Source organism: Triticum dicoccoides, chromosome 5B (assembly GCF_002162155.2).
Source record: "Triticum dicoccoides isolate Atlit2015 ecotype Zavitan chromosome 5B, WEW_v2.0, whole genome shotgun sequence".
Classification (NCBI taxonomy): Eukaryota; Viridiplantae; Streptophyta; class Magnoliopsida; order Poales; family Poaceae; genus Triticum; species Triticum dicoccoides.
Genome location: NC_041389.1, coordinates 475,029,436 through 475,048,722, shown reverse-complemented (window position 1 = coordinate 475,048,722; position 19,287 = coordinate 475,029,436). Strand labels below are relative to the sequence as shown.

The 19,287-nt window shown below is 50.0% G+C and overlaps 1 protein-coding gene across 1 annotated transcript; it reads right to left on the bottom strand.

Annotated features, from left to right (window-relative positions):
• Positions 1 to 417: 417 nt before the first annotated feature.
• On the bottom strand, positions 418 to 18,839 carry LOC119305806 (LEAF RUST 10 DISEASE-RESISTANCE LOCUS RECEPTOR-LIKE PROTEIN KINASE-like 2.4). Its single transcript, XM_037582225.1, has 4 exons — positions 18,013 to 18,839; positions 17,655 to 17,887; positions 5,270 to 5,305; positions 418 to 1,499 (listed from the first exon to the last, which is right to left on the bottom strand). Exons 1-4 carry the CDS (start codon positions 18,708 to 18,710, stop codon positions 418 to 420), a joined length of 2,049 nt encoding a protein of 682 aa, XP_037438122.1. The 5' UTR covers positions 18,711 to 18,839.
• Positions 18,840 to 19,287: the final 448 nt, after the last annotated feature.

Sequence of the window (19,287 nt, the reverse complement as noted above, 5' to 3'; positions counted from 1 at the left end):
AACACCAATAGCTGCGAAGATGTATATATGGTGTGTGGCGGACCGACGTGCACGTGCTTAATTGTAGCTGAATGAATAATCAATTTTTTTGTGTACATGCAGAAGGTTGATCGGCTATGACCTGAGTACTTTTTTTTGCATCTAAAACATGTAAAGCGGATCTTCCTTGAGACTTGGGAAAAAATATCCATGGCACCTCGCCATGCCTGAGGTACTTCCTCTAAACCTAGGAACTTGCCTAGCTACTAGCTTGCTAGTGCTGTCAATGTCCATAGAAACTTCAAACTCGGCTCTCGTTCTGTTCATCATCTGAGTCATCCCTATGCAAGTGGGATAAAAAATTGAGTTAAAAACTGGTGGGAACCACAATTAGTTTGCAAGTGCAATAATTCAACAAAAAAGGAGGATGACCAAGACTCACTGTATAGGTGAGTAGATGAACTGCTTTGGCGGTGTCTCAAGTTGATCAATATTTCTTTCAAACATTTCTAAAACCTTGCTTATCGTCGGGCGAGATGCTGGCGATATTTGTATGCACCAGAGCCCGATGGTGGCCATCTTCTTTGCAATCTCTTCATGTTCATCTGGCCCCAAGTCAAGTGATTGCAAGCTCCCAAGTTGTGTCAGGTGACTGTGAACCCAATCCGGGAAGTACACCTCACTTTCCCTCTCCACACTTTCTCGCAAGTTCTTCCTTCCTCCGACCATTTCTAGGAGCACCATACCAAAGCTGTACACGTCCGACTTTGTGGACACAATTCCAAACCCCCTCGAGAAGACCTCAGGTGCAATGAAACCAACTGTGCCCCGCATACCGTCCATCGACAATAGGTAGCTCTCCTTGGGGTTGCACAATTTGGCCAGGCCAAAATCAGCGATCTTTGGAACGAACTCCTGGTCTAGGAGGATGTTTTGGGGCTTGATGTCAAAGTGTATGATTCGTGTGTTGCACCCTCGGTGAAGATATTCCAATCCTCTCGCTATTCCCAGTGCAATCTCGTATAGTTTGTCCCATTCAAGAGTTTCTTTGGAATTCTCGGCGTAGATGAACCTCTCTAGTGAGCCGTTTGGCATATAATCATAGACGAGAACTCTCTTTGAACCCTCCAAACAGAAACCGAGCAGAGTGACAATATTGACATGGGATGTCCTTCTAATGCTGATGACCTCGTTTACAAATTCTTCTCCATTTCCGGTCGTGTCACGAAGGAACTTGACAGCGACATGGTGGCCATTCGCTAGGGTGCCCTTGTATACCATGCCATAGCTACCCTCCCCAAGCTTCTCACTAAAAGATTTGGTTATTTTCTTGAGGTGTAAGAAAGTGTACCTCTTGGGAGCCAGTGAGCCGTAATTGCCCAACATCTCCTTGATTTTGTCCCTACGGCTGTTGTAGTCTTTTCTTACCAATGATTGCAATGGAAATCTCCCACTTCTGTGAATCTTGAAAGCAATAATGATGCACGTTGTGACCAAAACAATGATTCCAACGGTTGAAACTGGAACAAAAAAAAAGTATACTTAATTTTTTTGGTAAGCAATTATTTTGACAAGATATAAATCATTACATAATATTAAGACAGCAATTATATATTAGGGAAGCATCACTTCCATTTTTCTGTAATTAAATGAACTATCAGTCATATATAAATTTAAGGGGCACAAAAGTACTCCCTCTGTCCGGAAATACTTGTCATCGAAATGAACAAAAAAAAATGTATATAGAACTAAAATACATCTAGATACATCCCCTTTTATTCATTTTGATGACAAGTATTTCCGGACGGAGGGAGTACGTATTGAAAGTAATTTTTGGTTATGATGAAAACTCTAAAAGTAGTATATCTATATTTGAAATAGCTAGTCCCCACTAACTATTTTAGAGCACATGCAGCTATGCTACATCATCATCCCAATAAGATTTAGAAATTAATTACATGTATGTGTCCTTCATACGCAGTTTCTTCTCCCATATTTATGTGGGTTCTTTTTCACTCTTTGACGTGTAAATGAGAGCACATATGATGTGACCAAATGTATGCGTCATATTATTAACTAAGATACCCCGCGTGTTGCTGCGGGTACTGGTTGCAATATTTTTTGATGACATTTAAATATGTATGCTATATTATATTGTATTTAATTATTATATAGTTTTAAACGCGCGCGCGCGCACACACACACATACACACATATATAATATAACTAGTAGCATTTTTCATGCAGGTTGAGAGGAATATAATTAGTGTAATTGATGAGGTGGCATGTTGAGATGTGTGTATGTTGAGAGAGAATATAAATTACATTTCTCATGCATATTAAGAGAAATAATTAGTGGGATGATGAAGTGGTATGTGTGCATGTTGAGAGAATTGATATAGTGGGATCAACTATTTTGGTATATAGTATATAAATATTCATGCTCATAATCAAATCTCACGGAAATGTATTGCAACTAATTTACCGCGGCAATGCAAGGCGTGTCATTTAGTATACCCGAGAGAGTGACCTCCATAACTTATTTATATTAACACGCAAGCATGCCACGTCATCATATAATTATGAATGGGATAATGCCCACTACCACATGCAACCATGCATGGGAAAAGATACATCATCACATGCAACCATCATGGGAAAATATTTTTCATTCTATTATTCTACTTATATTCAATAAATATTTTACAAATATACATAACCAAATATATTAAGTTGTAAGTATTTTTCATTATGTTTCACATGTTATTAATCTAAATTATTTATATTCCAAACAATCAAATCTTAATGAAATATACAGGGGATAACACCAGTATTATTTATTACAGCAATCAAAACTTATTCCAACGGCAATGCACGGGATAACACCAGTATTATTTATTACAGCAAACAAATTCCTCTACATGTTTACTTTCCCGGTCTATAATAAAGCTCATTAATACAGTAGTTCTCCACTTACTAATATATTTGCTATCATATGCCTACACTACTCCCTCCGTCCTAGTTCAGCAGGCACCCATTTTTTTTGTTTCAACTTTCACCACAAATTTGACAAATCAAATGTGTGTTAGGGCATCTCCAACGCCAACCTGCAAATTTCCTCCCGCATCCGTCAGAGGACACTGATGCGGGAGGTGGTCATCCAACGTTGCCCGCATACATTTCAACAACTTTTTGAACCAAACGGACAAAAATCATCCAAACCAGGCGGATTTTGATATAAACCGGAAGAGATTCGTGCAAACATGGCGAATTTCCTATAAACATGAAGAAATTCATAACATTTCGGACATACTTTAACTAAAAGTGGAGCTCGTTCAACTCTGGAGGTATAATTTCGGACATTCTAATTTCGGACATACCTCTATTCTAAACCTAAACTAAATGCGCCGCAGCCCGTTCCCCATGGCCGGCCATGAGCCCTGAGAACTGAAGCTCTCACACTTTCCTTCGTCTTCTCCAGTTTCGCTCGGCGCTCTCCATCTCTGCCACCCTAGCCTTCGCCACCGCAGCTTGAGAAACTAATAGGCCGACAATTATCACTACCAAGCTTGGCTTCAATGAGAGGGGAGGAGCGGTGGCCTTCTTGGGACACAAGCGACGGGGACCTAGTGTGCGCTACTCTTCCTTACTGCCGGTGGCGCCCGCGAACGTGCTAGCTTTGTGGTCCTTGCGGACCTCGGTGGAGCCAGCGATGTCCTCCTCGGCGTCCTTACCCCAGACCTTGTCTGCCGCCTCGTTGAACTCCTTGTAGGCGGCCTCTAGTTTTGCCTGATGCCGACAGTACCGCCAGCGGGTCAGGCGGATGTTGCGGCGGAGTGGTAGGACTCAAGCATCTCCACCTGCTCCAGTGCAATCTCTCAGCCGACGTTGAGCTGGTCCTTCGCCTGCTGCTGCTCCTGGAGGAGTTGGTGGTTGTAGCTGGCTTTGGCCTGCGCTTCCCGAAACTGCTCCTCCCGCACCATTTCCATGTAATGGGCATGGGCCACGCCGATGGTCATGGTGCAATTCACCGGCGAGGGGGGCGTCGGCGAGGAGGGTGGCGCCATCTCATCCTTGTCCGCTTCCTCAATTGGAACGTCGTTAGCCTCCGACTGCCTGCCGGCCTGCCAGCCGACAGCAATGGAGGCCATCTCTTTCCTCTGCTCCGGCGACAGTCCATCCCTGATAGCTTTGGACCACGAGGAGGCCATGGTGGGAGTGGAGCGGAAGAGGAGAAAGGGAACGGAGGAGGCTGAACGCGGCTATGTTCGGGGCTGCAGTTTATATAGTGGGCGAGGTGGCAATGGTTGGCAGCAGAGGCACGAACGGGTGGTGGCGAAGTAGCCACATCGGCAACCGCATGTCATTAATGTGGGCGGCAGTAGGACGGATGGACGACCGTGGTGTTGTTTGAATGCGGAGTGGTTGTGTGCACCCGAAAGTAGCGTGGGCGGCACTCTCTCGGCCGGTGCGCTGCTTCAATGCCGGCGCCAGTGAGACGTTGCATTTGCTTTGGTCAGGTATGAATGCGGTACTGACGCTCTGGTGCGGCGCTGGCCATTTCGGGTGGGAATCACGCATGGGCGAGGGAGGGGGTTTGGGTGGGCCAGGGCGTGGCAGCGGTCCGGATGCCCGCAAAGCGCCTCCCCTTCCCCCCATGTATGTCTCTCGTTTGCAGGAGGAAAACATGTCTAGACCACCGAATGGACCGATTTAGGCCCGCGTTTGATGGCGTGGTCCGGTTGCTCGGTTGCTAAACTAATTTTATAGGTTGTTGCAGAAATATAGCTATGAAAGAGAGTTCATGTCATGTTTTACATAAAAATTAAAATGATTATAATTCATAACAATGAAATGTGCAGTCTAAGATTTTTGGAAATTAGGGGGAAAAAGGAGAGCATATCGTGTTGTTGTTCGACATGTCGATTAGAAGGGAATGAAGTGCATCCCAGGTCCTCGAACTATTTCAGAGGTGTCACGCAAGTCTTTGAAGTATGAAAATCATCATCCATCTCCCCGAAGTGCAATATGTGTGTCATCTAGGCCCTCAAACTATTTTTGAGGTGTCATGTAGGTCATTGAACTATTTTAGAGGCATCACGCATGTAGACACTTATTGCATTTTAGGGACCTTCGAGGACATTAATGACACTTTCCATAGTTCATGGGCCTACGTAGCACCTTTCAAATAGTTCGAGGACATAAGATGCACTTCACTCATTAGAAGGGAGGGATTGTCTGAAAGAAAAAAACTCATTAGAAGAGAATCAAAGGGTTTTTGAAGAGATACCTGCCACAATTGTGCGCATCTTGCTATGCTTAGAAGCTGCAACAAGAAAACTCATGGTTAATTACGACGGTTCTCAGTCCAACCGAGTATGATATAATTTACAACTGATAAACATACTCCTCCATCCATTCCATAATATAGTGTGCATTAGCATTCTTAAAAGTCAAAGTTCATAATATTTGGCCAAGTTTATGGAGAAAATTATTTATAACTACTAATACTAAATATATACTCTGAATGAACATATATTTGATGATGAATTTAATGGTATTGATTAGTACTCTTAGATGTTTATAAATATTTCTCTAAGTTTGGTCAAAATTTACGGATTCTGACTTCATGAAAATCTAATAATCTTACACTATAGTTCGAAACAGAGAGATTAGCACATCACTGAATGTGTTTCTAACAAATTGGTGAAATAAAAGAAAATTGAATAGGCACAACGAACCGAAAAAGACGGGGCTTCTACTGTTTAAATGGAGTTTGTTAGTTTCTACTGTATGTATGTCTCGTTGCAACGCACGAGCAATTAGTGTACACAATAATTGCTCGTGTAAAGCTTCCATTCTACTCCCTCCGTTTCAAATTACTCGTCGCTGAAATGGATGTCTCATCTCTGATAATTCTATCATTGCATTTGAATGTATTGACTATATCCAATCCCTAAAAGGTAATTGTCGGTGTCAAAACCGGCGGATCTCGGGTAGGGGGTCCCGAACTGTGCGTCTAGGCGGATGGTAACAGGAGACGAGGGACACGATGTTTTACCCAGGTTCGGGCCCTCTTGATGGAGGTAAAACCCTACGTCTTTCTTGATTAATATTGATGATGTGTGTTACAAGAGTAGATCTACCACGAGATCAAGGAGGCTAAACCCTAGAAGTTAGCCTATGGTATGATTGTTGTTCATCCTACGGACTAAAGCCATCCGGTTTATATAGACACCGGAGAGGGCTAGGGTTACACAGAGTCAGTTACAATGGTAGGAGATCTACATATCCGTATCGCCAAGCTTGCCTTCCACGCCAAGGAAAGTCCCATCCGGACACGGGACGAAGTCTTCAATCTTGTATCTTCATAGTCTTGGAGTCCGGCCGATGATGGTAGTTCGGCTATCTGGACACCCCCTAGTCCAGGACTCCCTCAGTAGCCCCTGAACTAGGCTTCAATGACGATAAGTCCGGCGCGCATATTGTCTTCGGCATTGCAAGGCGGGTTCCTCCTCCGAATAATTTATGGAAGATTGTGAACACCAGGATAGTGTCCGGCTCTGCAAAATAAATTCCACATACCACCGTAGAGAGAATAATATTTACACAAGTTCGATCTGCTGACGTATTTGGTGGCGTGACATCACACCACTACCAAGCCTTTACTTGAATCGTTTTTATTGTACCACCTTAGTGCGTTTAGCGAAGCGGTTTCCTTGGCACGTCTTGTCGAAGCAGAGATCGTGTTCCCCTTATTTCGGGATTCCCATCAATACGGACGTGGGTAACCCAACCGCGCCATTGATTGCGACGCTTGGGAGATAAGCGAGTTTTATCGGGCCGGTGGGGACACATGTTTTTGTCCGCCCATATAAGGGGATAAAGATCCAACCCTTTTACCTGCGCCTTCTTCCTCCTTGGCTTATCCATCCCTGCGAACTCGAGCTCCAGCGCCCAAGTCCGCACATCTCACCTCAACCTCCTCCAACTATGTCCGGAGCGGGTGGCAAGTGGATGGCCTCCTCCGTCACGGAGGGGCACATCCAGAAGCTGCGCAGCGCCGGATATTTGTCCAGCAACATCACGCATCAGCTCCCCGACGAGGGAGAGCTCATCCCCACCCCCAGGCCCCATGAGAGGGTAGTATTTCTTCCCCATTTCCTCCGCGGACTGGGCTTCCCACTTCATCCCTTTGGCCGGGGGCTCATGTTTTACTACGGCCTGGATTTCCATGATCTGGCCCCGAATTTTATCCTCAATATCTCGGTGTTTATCGTCGTGTGTGAGGCCTTCCTCTGCATCCAGCCCCACTTCGGCTTGTAGCTCAAGACCTTCAGTGTCAAGCCGAAGGTTGTGAAGGGCAGCCAAGCGGAGTGTGGAGGCGCCATTGTGGGTAGGATGTCCAACGTTACTTGGCTTGAGGGCACTTTCGTGGAAACCATCAAGGGATGGCAATCGGGGTGGTTCTACATCACCGAGCCGCGTGACCCTGAATGGGTGGCGGCCCCCGAATTTAGATCTAGCATCCCCACACGGCTCACCTCCTGGAAAGAGAGCGGCCGGATTTGGGGTGATTCGGAGGAGCTGATCGGACTCCAAGCCTGCATCAAAAAGCTAGTGGACAAGAAGTTCAAGCTTGTCAACGTAGTCCAGGTCATGCTCATCCGCCGGATTCTCCCGTGCCAACGACGGGGTTTCAACATGTGGGAGTTTGATCCGGCGCAGCACCAGACTTTGAGCGGGCTCTTCGACACTACGTACGAAGATGTCTGGAAGGTGTTGTTCAAAGGCACCGAGGCTCCCGCATCCGCGAACGAAGATCGCGGATTCAGCTCGCAGCGTCCGGCTGACGAGGTAAGTGATTTTGTCCTTTACAGGACGCTTGTTTTCCATAGTTTGACTCTATGCGGGATCTAAACTCCTTTTCCTTTGACAGGGCTGGCTGGCGAAGGCCGAGCAGACTATCTGTCCGGCCCCATTGCCAGAGGACCCAACGGACGCCCGCCTAACGGGGCTGCTGGCTCTGGCGCCTCATGTGGTGCCGGAGAAGAAGGCCAAGAACAAGGCCACGGGACTCGATAGAGTTCCCATTTTCAGGTGCTATCGGATGATGACTCCAAGGCAGACTCCTCCCACAAAGGCGAGGAGGAGAAGAAAGCCTCTCCCCCAGCGGGGGGAGGGAATAAAAGGAAGGCCTCCCCAACGAGGGAGGCCGAAGGGTCCAAGAAGGGAAAAACTCTTTCCCCGGACTGCTCCGCCAACGCCAGCGACGACGAAGAGGACTGGCCTCCAAGGGCCAAGCCCCTGGCGAGATCGTAAGTATCCGGACTCCCGAATAACTTCCTGGTTTTTTCTTTTCGTCACATAGTGTCCTTCTAATGCCGCATACAACCCTGCAGTCCGCCCAAGGATGATCTTCCCGCTTCATCGAGCGGGTCCTTAGGTGTGTCGGATATGGATTCTCTTCCGACCACCTCCACCCCCCGTGATGCGGATGATGCCAAGGTGGGATCCCGGGAAGGGACCCGCCAGGAGGAGGAGGCCCCGGAGGTGTCGCAGGACAACCTCACGGACTTTGCACCGGACTCGGCCCCCGAACCCATAGTGGCTCCGGAGTCCGGCGGGCGGCCCCTTTGTAAGAAGGGCAAGACCATGACGCCGGCAGCCTCCGTCCAACCGGAGGCGCCGGATAGCTTGCTGGAGGCGCTCAATGGCGCCTCCATCGAAGAGGAACACCGCACTGTTATGAGTGCGGTGATTCAGAAGGTGCATCTCGCCAAGAGTGGGCTGACCGAAGCCTGCAGCAGCCTTCTAACAGGCTTTGAGGTAAGAATTTTGATATATGTAAAATAGTACCGCATAGACAGTAGCCCCTGATGCTCGGTTCAGTGTTCGGAAAGAAAATCCGGACTGAGAATCTAAAAAGATATATGCAGGAGTCATAAAAAATATGTCAATATGGGATTGCAGGCTGCGCTGCTGACCTCTGCCGCACTGACTGCGGAGGTCAATACTTTGAAGGAAAGCCTCGAGTGGTCCGAGAACGAACTCGGCCGTGCCAAGAAGCAGCTCGAGGACAAGGAAGGTGAGTAGTACCTTATTAAAATTGTACCTTACAGAAAAAGATTTTGGTTGCAAAAAGAATGACAAGGATAACGTGGGTATTGCAGGGGCCACTACCGAGGTGGCTACCCTGAAGGAGGCGATGGTCGCGGCCGAATGTAATGCGGCCGCGGAGCGCACCGAGCGAGAGAAGCAGGAGGCGCGGGTGGCGGAGGTACAGCAAGAGCTCCAGGATCTCGTGAAAAAACATGAGAGCCTGGAGCGTGACTCGAAGACTCGAGAGTCTGAGCTTGCAACGACTCTTGAGAGTGCCAAAGCCGCTAAGGTCGAAGCCTACAAGGCCCTCCAAGAAATCGAGGCGTTGAAGAAAATAGCAGCGGGTAAGGCATTTTTCATGCAAAGTAAGCATGTGAGTGTTAATTACCTGTTGCTTACCCGAATTCGGAGCTCTCCAGGAGCGTTCGTAGATCTTCCTCGCAGCGTGTCCGATGCTGCCGCGTTCTACCGGGCCGAGGAGGGGAGCTCGACGGAGAAGGTCTTCTGGTCTCAGTATGCTGAGGCCGAACATCCGGTGCCCCTTAGCGACGAGCTGAAGCAGCTGGTCGAGCTCCACAAGGCGGCCGAACAGGCCATGAAGGGCCTCATAATTCGGCTGTGGCCGAAGGAGGCCATGCCTGGGAGCTACTTCGGCCTGGTGCGGCGGCTGGTGGATGCGTGTCCATGGGTTGAAGTCATCAAGCACTCCGCCTGTATTGAAGGTGCCCGTTGGGCCCTTGCCCGCGCAAAGGTGCACTGGGGCAAGATGGATGCCCAGAAGCTTGTGACGGACGCGCCACCGCAGGGCAAGGAGCATCGCACGCCCGAGATGTATTATAAGAGTGTGCTGAAGGGTGCCCGCACTATTGCGGGCGAGTGCTACAAAGATGTAATATTTGAGTAGACTCACATTTTGTTATCCTGTGCGCTGAAAACTTAGTTCATATGTGCTAAGCAACGCGTTTTAATTTAAAATATTACCTTCTGTGCGACTGTTTATCAAATCTGAGAGATGGCAAGTCGTCGGCTTCAGCCCCCATGCCACGAGTGCTGGGGTGTTCGGGATAAATTTGAGCACTCTTGTTCCCATATTTGGATCCATCTAGGGAGGCGCTCAACACAAAGAACAAGGCAACCGGACTTATAATGCTTGAACACTCTCACTTAGCCATAGAATTCTATAATTTTAAATTTCGGCGAAGCCCCTAGTCTTCGGAAGGCCGAATTTGGGGCGCTATCCACGCCTGGGCCGGACAAAGTCAGCTCCTCGCTCTAAGCGGCATAAGTCTTTAAGGACTCGCAAAAAACCTCTCGAACAGCGACCAGCTCTCGCCTCATCATGACGGTCAGTTTTAGCTTTCTCCACTGAGGCGCTCGCCCAGCTCAACTGGGGCGCAATCGCAGTGGTTCTCCCAGTGCTACCTTAGCCGACAACGGAACGTAAGGTACCAAAACATGGGAGCCGGACAAACCCAACTATTGACCCAAGACATGATTCGGAGCCGATGCATATAATGCTATAAGTTCGGGGTGCCGCACTTGTGAAAGTGTTCGGACTTATCACACCATGATGCGGGAAACATAAGCCCCTGGTGTATTTAGCCGTACCAAAATGTACGGATGCAACATGTCATGAATGAACATATGTATACAAAGAAATGCAATTGAAAGCAAAAAGGTGCTGCATTACTTATTCAAGAAAAAGTGCTGTGAATGCAGAACGATACAAATGGTGCAATAAGAAAGGGATGGACTATTAAACATGTCCCCCTCCAGGGGTAGGCTGCGGAATGGTGAATAAAACAGATTTAATGCTCGTAATGGAGACCACCTGGATATTCGTTGTAGCTTTTCTCCTTCCCTGGCTGTTGTATCGTGAGTTCGGCAGGTCTGCTGCCGGACAGGTCCTCTGACGAACGGAGTCCTATGGGTAGATATAAAAAAGAAAAAAAAGAACGACACACTTGAGAGCCCCTGGTGTGGTTGAGCCGCATTCTGGACCTATCATGGTCGTGCCCCTCTCCCCATGCCCATGGTATCTTCAGAGCGTAATGGTGTACGTGAAGGATCTGTCTGGACGTTTTGCAGGGGCTGGGGTTGGGGCCGCACTGCTACGCGTGCTCGGAACGTGCCAGGTGGTCTTGTTGTAGGTTACTCCGGGCGCGTTTAGCCATGTTCAGTCGCTTAACGGCCGGACTCGAGAATTTCCTTAAGAGGCTGCACTGTACTTCTGCCGCGAGAGCCGCTGTATGTTCCTCCGTTCGGAGAGAGCGATCAGTGTTTCCGTTGACCGTGATGACTCCTCGAGGGCCTGGCATCTTGAGCTTGAGGTATGCGTAGTGCGGCACCGCGTTGAACTTTGCGAACGCGGTACATCCGAGCAGAGCATGATAGCCGCTGCGGAACAGAACTATGTCGAAGATTAACTCCTCGCTTCGGAAGTTATCCGGGGATCCGAAGACCACTTCCAGTTTAACTAAGCCTGTACAATTGGCTTCTACACCTGGTATGACGCCTTTAAAGGTCGTCTTAGTAGGTTTAATCCTTGAGGGGTCTATGCCCATTTTGCGCATTGTATCCTGATAAAGCAGGTTCAGACTGCTGCCGCCGTCCATTAGGACTCTGGTGAGGTGAAATCCATCGACGATTGGGTCTAAAACCAATGCGGCGAATCCGCCGTGGCGGATGCTGGTGGGGTGGTCCCTTCGGTCAAAAGTGATCGGGCAGGAGGACCATGGATTGAACTTCAGGGCAACTGGCTCCATCGCGTATACATCCCTGAGTGCACGCTTCCGCTCCCTTTTGGGTATGTGCGTTGCGTATATCATGTTCACCGTCCGCACCTGTGGGGGGAAACCCTTCTGTCCTCTATTGTTCGGCGGTCGGGTCTCTTCCTCGTCATCGCTATGCAGCCCCTTGTCATTGTTTTCGGCAATTAACTTGCCTGCCTGCTTGAATACCCAACAGTCCCTATTGGTGTGGTTAGCTGGCTTTTCAGGGGTGCCGTGTATCTGGCACGAGCGGTCGAGTATTCGGTCCAAATTGGACGGACACGGAGTAGTTCTTTTGAATGGCTTTTTCCATTGACCGGGTTTAGAGCCTTTGAATCCGGCGTTGACTGCCGTATCTTCACTATTATCGCCGTTAATGCGGCGTTTGTTTTTGTTGCGACGCGACCTGCCATTACGGTCCTTGATATCCGGACTGCCAGAATTTTTGCTGAGGTTGTTGCTGCGTGCTAGCCAGCTGTCCTCACCCGCGCAGAAGCAGGTCATGAGTGATGTGAGGGCTGCCATGGATTTCGGCTTTTCCTGTCCCAGGTGCCGGGCAAGCCACTCGTCGCGGATGTTATGCTTGAAGGCCGCGAGGGCCTCCGCATCCGGACAATCGACGATTTGGTTTTTCTTGGTTAAGAACCGCGTCCAGAATTGTCTGGCAGATTCGTCTGGCTGCTGAATTATGTGGCTTAGGTCATCAGCGTCTGGTGGTCGCACATACATGCCTTGGAAGTTATCGAGGAATGCGGCTTCCAGGTCTTTCCAACTCCCGATTAACTCTGCTGGCAAGCTGTTAAGCCAATGCCTGGCTGGTCCTTTAAGCTCAAGTGGGAGATATTTGATGGCGTGAAGATCATCACCATGGGCCATGTGGATGTGAAGGAGATAGTCTTCGATCCAAACCGCGGGGTCTGTTGTGCCATCGTAAGATTCAATATTCACGGGTTTAAACCGTGCGAGGATTTGATGATCCATTATTTCATCTGTGAAGCATAGTGGGTGTGCGGCGCCTCTGTACTGGGCGATATCACGACGGAGCTCAAAAGAGCTTTGCCTATTTTGTTCGGCCCGGCCGGACTTACTGTGTCCGGCGCGACGGTTGTCGTCACGTATCACGGGGCGCCCACGCGATCCATAGATCGATCTTGATTGTCTTGCCTTATCCTCCAATATATCTCGCAAGTTCGGAGCATTCCCCTGTGGCCTTGTGCTTTTAGAGCGATGCCGGGGTACGGTTCTAGTGAAGGGCCTAGAGGCCTCTCTGTCGCGACCACGGGGTGGTCGGTCAGCCGTATTGTCTGCTGGTGATGCAGGTTCATATGCCTCCTCCTCTAATCGGGGGAGCAGCTTGCGTTTAGGGTAGCTTTTGGAGGGGCGTTCGAGCTCATGCTCTTCGGCTGCGAGGACTTTAGTCCATCTGTCGGCTAGCAGATCTTGATCAGCTCTAAGCTGTTGCTGTTTTTTCTTAAGGCTGTTTGCCGTGGCCATAAGCCTACGTTTATAACGCTCTTGTTCAACGGGATCCTCAGGCACGACGAATTCGTCGTCGTCGAGGCTTGCCTCGTCTGCGAAGGGAGGCATATAATCCTCTACCTCTTCTTCTGCCGCTCTCTCATGAGGGCTGGCGTCTCCGTCCCCCTGTGCTGAATCTTGCTGGAGTGGGTTGTCTTCGGCACTGTCTGGGGTGTTATTATCTCCGGTGCCGGAATCTTCATTCTTGCTGTGGCGAGATTTAGAGCGGCGCCGCTGACGCCGGCGCTTGGGCTGTTTCTTGGAGGGGTCATCCTCCGCTGTTTCTTCGCCGTTCCCATCCTTTGGGATATCCACCATGTATATGTCATATGATGAGGTGGCTTTCCAGTGCCCGGTAGGCGCTGGTTCTTGGTCGTCTCCGGCATTGTCGTCCATACCGTCGATGTCTTCGGAGTCGTAGTCTAGCATGTCGGTTAGATCGTCGACAGTGGCTACCAAATGGGTGGTGGGTGGGTTTTGAATTTCTTCGTCGTCCGCATCCCAACCGTCCTGACCGCAGTCCGGCCAGGGCTCTCCTGATAACGAGAGATACTTTAGCGAACTCAAGATGTCGCCGAAAGGTGAGTGCAGAAAGATGTCCGCGGCGGTGAACTCCATGATCGGCGCCCAACCGGATTCGGTTGGAGGGGGCGCGGGAGGTTCGGAGTCCGGCAAGGAGTCCGGCACCTCGGAGTCATGAGTTTCATGAGGGACAACATCAGTGTTCGGCTCTATCGCCATAGAGGTTGCAGCCCCCGAGGCGGTGTCTAACCATCCGTCCTCGATCTGCGCATCCGGCTCCGAATTGAAGATCGGAGCGGGCTCGAGTGCGGCCTCCAGGGTACTGTCCGGCTGCAGAGCTAAATCATGCCCATCGTGACAGTGCGGCGCGCTTGGCTGTGGCTCGAATCCATCGAAGATCAAGTCCCCGCGGATGTCAACCGTGAAGTTCAAACTTCCAAATCTGACCTGACGGCCAGGGGCGTAGCTTTCGATCTGCTCTAGATGGCCAAGCGAATTGGCCCGCAGTGCAAAGCCGCCGAATACGAAGATCTGTCCGGGGAGGAAGGTCTCACCCTGGACTGCGTCATTGATGATGATCGAAGAAGCCATCGAGCCTATTGGTGACGACACAGAGGAACTCTCAATGAAAGCACCAATGTCGGTGTCAAAACCGGCGAATATCGGGTAGGGGGTCCCGAACTGTGCGTCTAGGCGGATGGTAACAGGAGACGAGGGACACGATGTTTTACCCAGGTCCGGGCCCTCTTGATGGAGGTAAAACCCTACGTCCTGCTTGATTAATATTGATGATGTGTGTTACAAGAGTAGATCTACCACGAGATCAAGGAGGCTAAACCCTAGAAGCTAGCCTATGGTATGATTGTTGTTCGTCCTACGGACTAAAGCCATCCAGTTTATATAGACACCGGAGAGGGCTAGGGTTACACAGAGTCGGTTACAATGGTAGGAGATCTACATATCCGTATCGCCAAGCTTGCCTTCCACGCCAAGGAAAGTCCCATCCGGACACGGGACGAAGTCTTCAATCTTGTATCTTCATAGTCTTGGAGTCCGGCCGATGATGGTAGTTCGGCTATCCGGATACCCCCTAGTCCAGGACTCCCTCAGTAATACAGATATGTGTTGCGCCTACTAGCTTCATCTTTCGAAAGCCTATGATTGTGTGGATTGGGATTTTTTTGGAGAAGGCATTGTTGAAGTGGGGCTTTTCTTCGGCTTGGATTTCACGCATTATGGCGTGTGTTACTTCGGCTAAATACTCAGTCAAGTTTAATGGGAAGCTTCTGGAGTCCTTTGCGCCTACCAGAGGTCTTCGCCAAGGTGATCCTCTTTCACCGTTTCTATTCTTATTTGTGGTTGATGCGTTATCTGCCTTGATTAGTCAGGCCACTGTGGAGAATGGTTTACAGGGTGTTCAGATTTGCAGAAGGGCACCAGTAATATCTCACTTGCTCTATGCTGACGATTCAATTTTATTCTTTCATGCTTCTGAGCAGCAGGCGAGCATTGTCAAAGGTTTGTTGAGCACTTATGCAGAGGCGACGGGTCAACTTATAAACCCATCAAAGTGTTCCATCCTATTTTCTGACAATTGCCCTCAGCTTGTCTCAGAGGAAATTCGTAGTATTCTGGATATTTCGAAAGAAGATTTTGAGCCTAAGTATCTCGGGTTACCTGTTGCAGAAGGAAGAATGCATAAGGGTACGTTTGAGACTTTGCAGTCAAGTTTGAGGAAAAGATTGGTAGACTGGAGTGAGCAGTATATGTCTTCTGGTAACAAGGAGGTTTTGATCAAGTCTGTTGCACAGGCTATACCTACTTATGTTATGAGCGTATTTCGGTTACCAGCCTCGGTGTGTGATGAGCTGACCCGCTTGATGAGACAATATTGGTGGGGTGTTGAAAAGGGGAAGAGGAAAATGGCGTGGTTAAAATGGGACAAGATGATTTTGCCTAAATCAAAAGGAGGTATGGGGTTTAGGGATATGCGAGCTTTTAACCAAGCATTGTTGGCCAAACAGGCATGGAGATTGATTGATGTTCCTACAAGTTTATGTGCCCGTTTGCTCAAAGCCAAGTACTACCCAAATGGTGACATCCTGGACGCTGTGTTTCCTGCAAATTCCTCAGCTGTTTGGAAGGGTATCATCTTTGGTTTGGAACTTGTGAAAAAAGGAGTTATATGGAGAGTGGGAGATGGAAAATCAATTCGTGCATGGAGGGACCCCTGGATATCACGGGGTAATGATTTTAGGCCAGTGACACCGAAGAGAAATTGCAGATTGAATAGGGTGTCAGATTTTCTAAATGACAATGGTTCATGGCATTGCAGCGACTACAAGAGTACTACTGGCTGATGGACGTACAACATATCCTAAAAATTCGTACTTCACCCCGGAACCGGCAAGACTTCATTGCCTGGGCACCGGAGAAAACTGGTCGCTTTACTGTAAAAAGTGCCTACAAGTTAGCGACGGCCGAGCATGACGACTGCGTAGCCGCCGGTGCGTCCAGCTCCCAGCCCAGCGGGGAACGGTCGCTATGGAACTGTATTTGGCGAGCGAAGGTGTCGTTGAAGATGCGCGTGTCCGCGTGGAAGGCAGCGGCGGGCGCACTGGCGACTAACCAATGCAAGTCCTACCGCCACCTAAGTACACGTGATACATGCATGCTCTGTGGTGTGGAAGAAGAAGGAACTTTTCATGCGTTAGTAACATGTGGTCATGCCAGGATTTTATGGGACGCAATGAGGGCCATCTGGCCACTTCCTTCCAATGAGCAGCTTATAGACAATGGCCCAGAGTGGATACTACATGTTTTGGCAAACTGCTCTGTACAGGTGCGTGACATGGTGATCATTTTAATCTGGCGTATTTGGCAGTTGAGAACAGATATGGTGCATGGAAAAACTGTACCATCGGTGGAAACTAATGTTGACTTGCTGGACAGCTATTTTAGCACTGAAGAGATTATAAAAGGGAAGATGCCTATGCACTTTATCCAGCCGGAAGCGCACTATACAGGAGGTGTAGTTCGTGACCCTTGGCCACGGCCTCCGACTGGATTCTTGGCCCTGTCTGTAGATGGATCGTTTTCATCACTAGATGGTTCAGCATCGACAGGTACGATCTTACGCAATGAAGTTGGGGCTGTGGTTTTTGCGGCCTACCGAGTTATTTTTAATTGTAATGATGCACTGGAGGCAGAGATACACGCTCTTATGCAAGGTATGACCCTAGCCTGTCAGCATATGGAGCTCCCAGTATACGTGCAGTCTGATTCCTCGGAGGCCCTGTCCATCTTATCTAGTGATTCTCTTACGCGGTCGGCATATAGGCACTTGGCAATGGAAATCAAGTTTTTGTTGTAAGGTCGGGAGTTTATGCCCCAAAAGCTTACTAGGTCTCAGAATAGGATAGCACATTGTATGACTAATTACAGCCGTACTGAGTCGTGTATTGCTGTTTGGCTTCAAAGAGGTCCTCCCTGTATTGAGGGGCTCTTGCCAGTTGATTGTAATCTCTCCATTCTACGTTCACGCCACCGCTAGTCAAGCTAGCTGCTCACACGGGTTGGTGTACGTTCTGCAGCTGTTTCGATTCATTCAGTGATGAATTTCTCTCATGGGACCAGCTAGCTGGTTCCTCAATCCATACGTAAAACGTCAAAGGACCACGACCTCACTCACTCACCAATCACCATGTGCATCGCTTTCCCACCAACAGCTGACTAATGCATCCTAGTTCACATTTAACTAACCTCTTGAGGACGAGGAGGAGGAATTCGCTGCAGGTTGCGACGACGACGTCGAGGAGGACGACGACGACGTCGAGGAGGACGACGGCTCCGGCGCTGGTGACGACGACGTCGAGGAGGATGACGGCGCCCGCGCCGGCGCGACGACGATCCTCGTTGTGTTGGCCGGCATGTAGAAGGGCACCACCTCGAACCTCGCGTAGCATGTCAGCGAGTAGGCCCGTCCTCCTTTCGTCCTACAAATACAGGGTATGCATCCATGTCCGGCCGTCGTGTCAGTCCTCATACGCCGCCGGCCGGCAGCACGCAGCCACGACGTAGATGAACGCATGCGATTGACCAAAATACTACTACTACTTACATGGGCAGCGACGCGGCGATTCTCTGGAGGCATAGGCGGCAGCCGGCGGGGGACAGGGCTGCCACGCACTGCGCGAACCCGTACAGGCTCTCGTTGGCCGTGGTGTTGGTCTGCCCGAATGCGGCGACGGGACGCGGCTGGCCGTTCGCTCCGGCCTCGGCGGCGGCGGGAGCGAGGCGGTCCATGAGCCGATTGAGCGCGGCGCCGTACCTGTCGGCCTCGCCGGCGCTGCTCATGTTGTTGTTGTAGAAGGAGAACCTCTGCGCCGTGTCCGCCTCCGGCCGCGCGAGCTGCCTCCCGCCCGCCGCCGAGTCCGTGTACTGGAGGAGGCAGTTGTTGTACAATATGGCCGCAGACGCGGCGCCCGGGCACGCCAGCGTCAAGTTCCCGGCTGCCATGCGCAGGCACAGCCTGCACACCTCCGGCGGGCCCGCGTCCGCGTAGCACAAGGCCAGCCCGTCCGGTGGTTCCTCCTCCTCCCGCGGGCTGCGGACCACGGTGGCGTAGCCATAGCGGGAGCGGCCGGCGGCGGCCACCACGTCCCTGAGCACGCTGCGGACGCTGGCCCCGTAGGGGCTCCCCGCGGTGTAGTTCGCCGGCGAGCACAAGAACCATACCTGCACCGTCTGCGCGAGCGCTCCCGGAGGAGCACAGACGGCGAGGAGCACGGCGACGGCGACGAGAGCGTGGGTGGCCATTGCTCTGCTACTGAGAAAGATCGATGGAGACCAAAGCGAAGTCGACCTCTTTGTGTATGAGTACTGAGTACTAGTAAAGTGGTCTTTGTTTATTTTGTGTATGATTGGGCGGTGGTCGGCGACGGTCGGTCGTCGCACTGCCTATGGTCCCGGCGGCTCGACGAAGTTCAGATGGGGTGATATATGGGCAAGCAGATGTCCACCGAAACTGAAGCACTTCCTGTGGCGGCTTGCTCACAACAGTCTCGCACATAAGCTCAGTATTGATTTTCGGGGGATGGAGGTGGACGCACTCTGCCCAGCCTGTTCGCGGCAGGACGAGCATGGGGCACACATTTTCTTGAAATGTAAGTTTGTCAAGCCGCTGTGGAGAGAACTACAACTGGAGCAGACTAGAGTAGAGCTACTGAACAATAAGCGGTCGAAGGATTTGGTCAGTAAAAATACTAGCTCTACCAGAAGAGAAAAAAACTTGAATGTATTACTCTGTTGTGGGTGTGGTGGGATGTAAAAGAAATAAGATGAACCCAAGAGAGTCAATGAAAAATACCAGTTCTATCATGAAGAGGGTACGAGC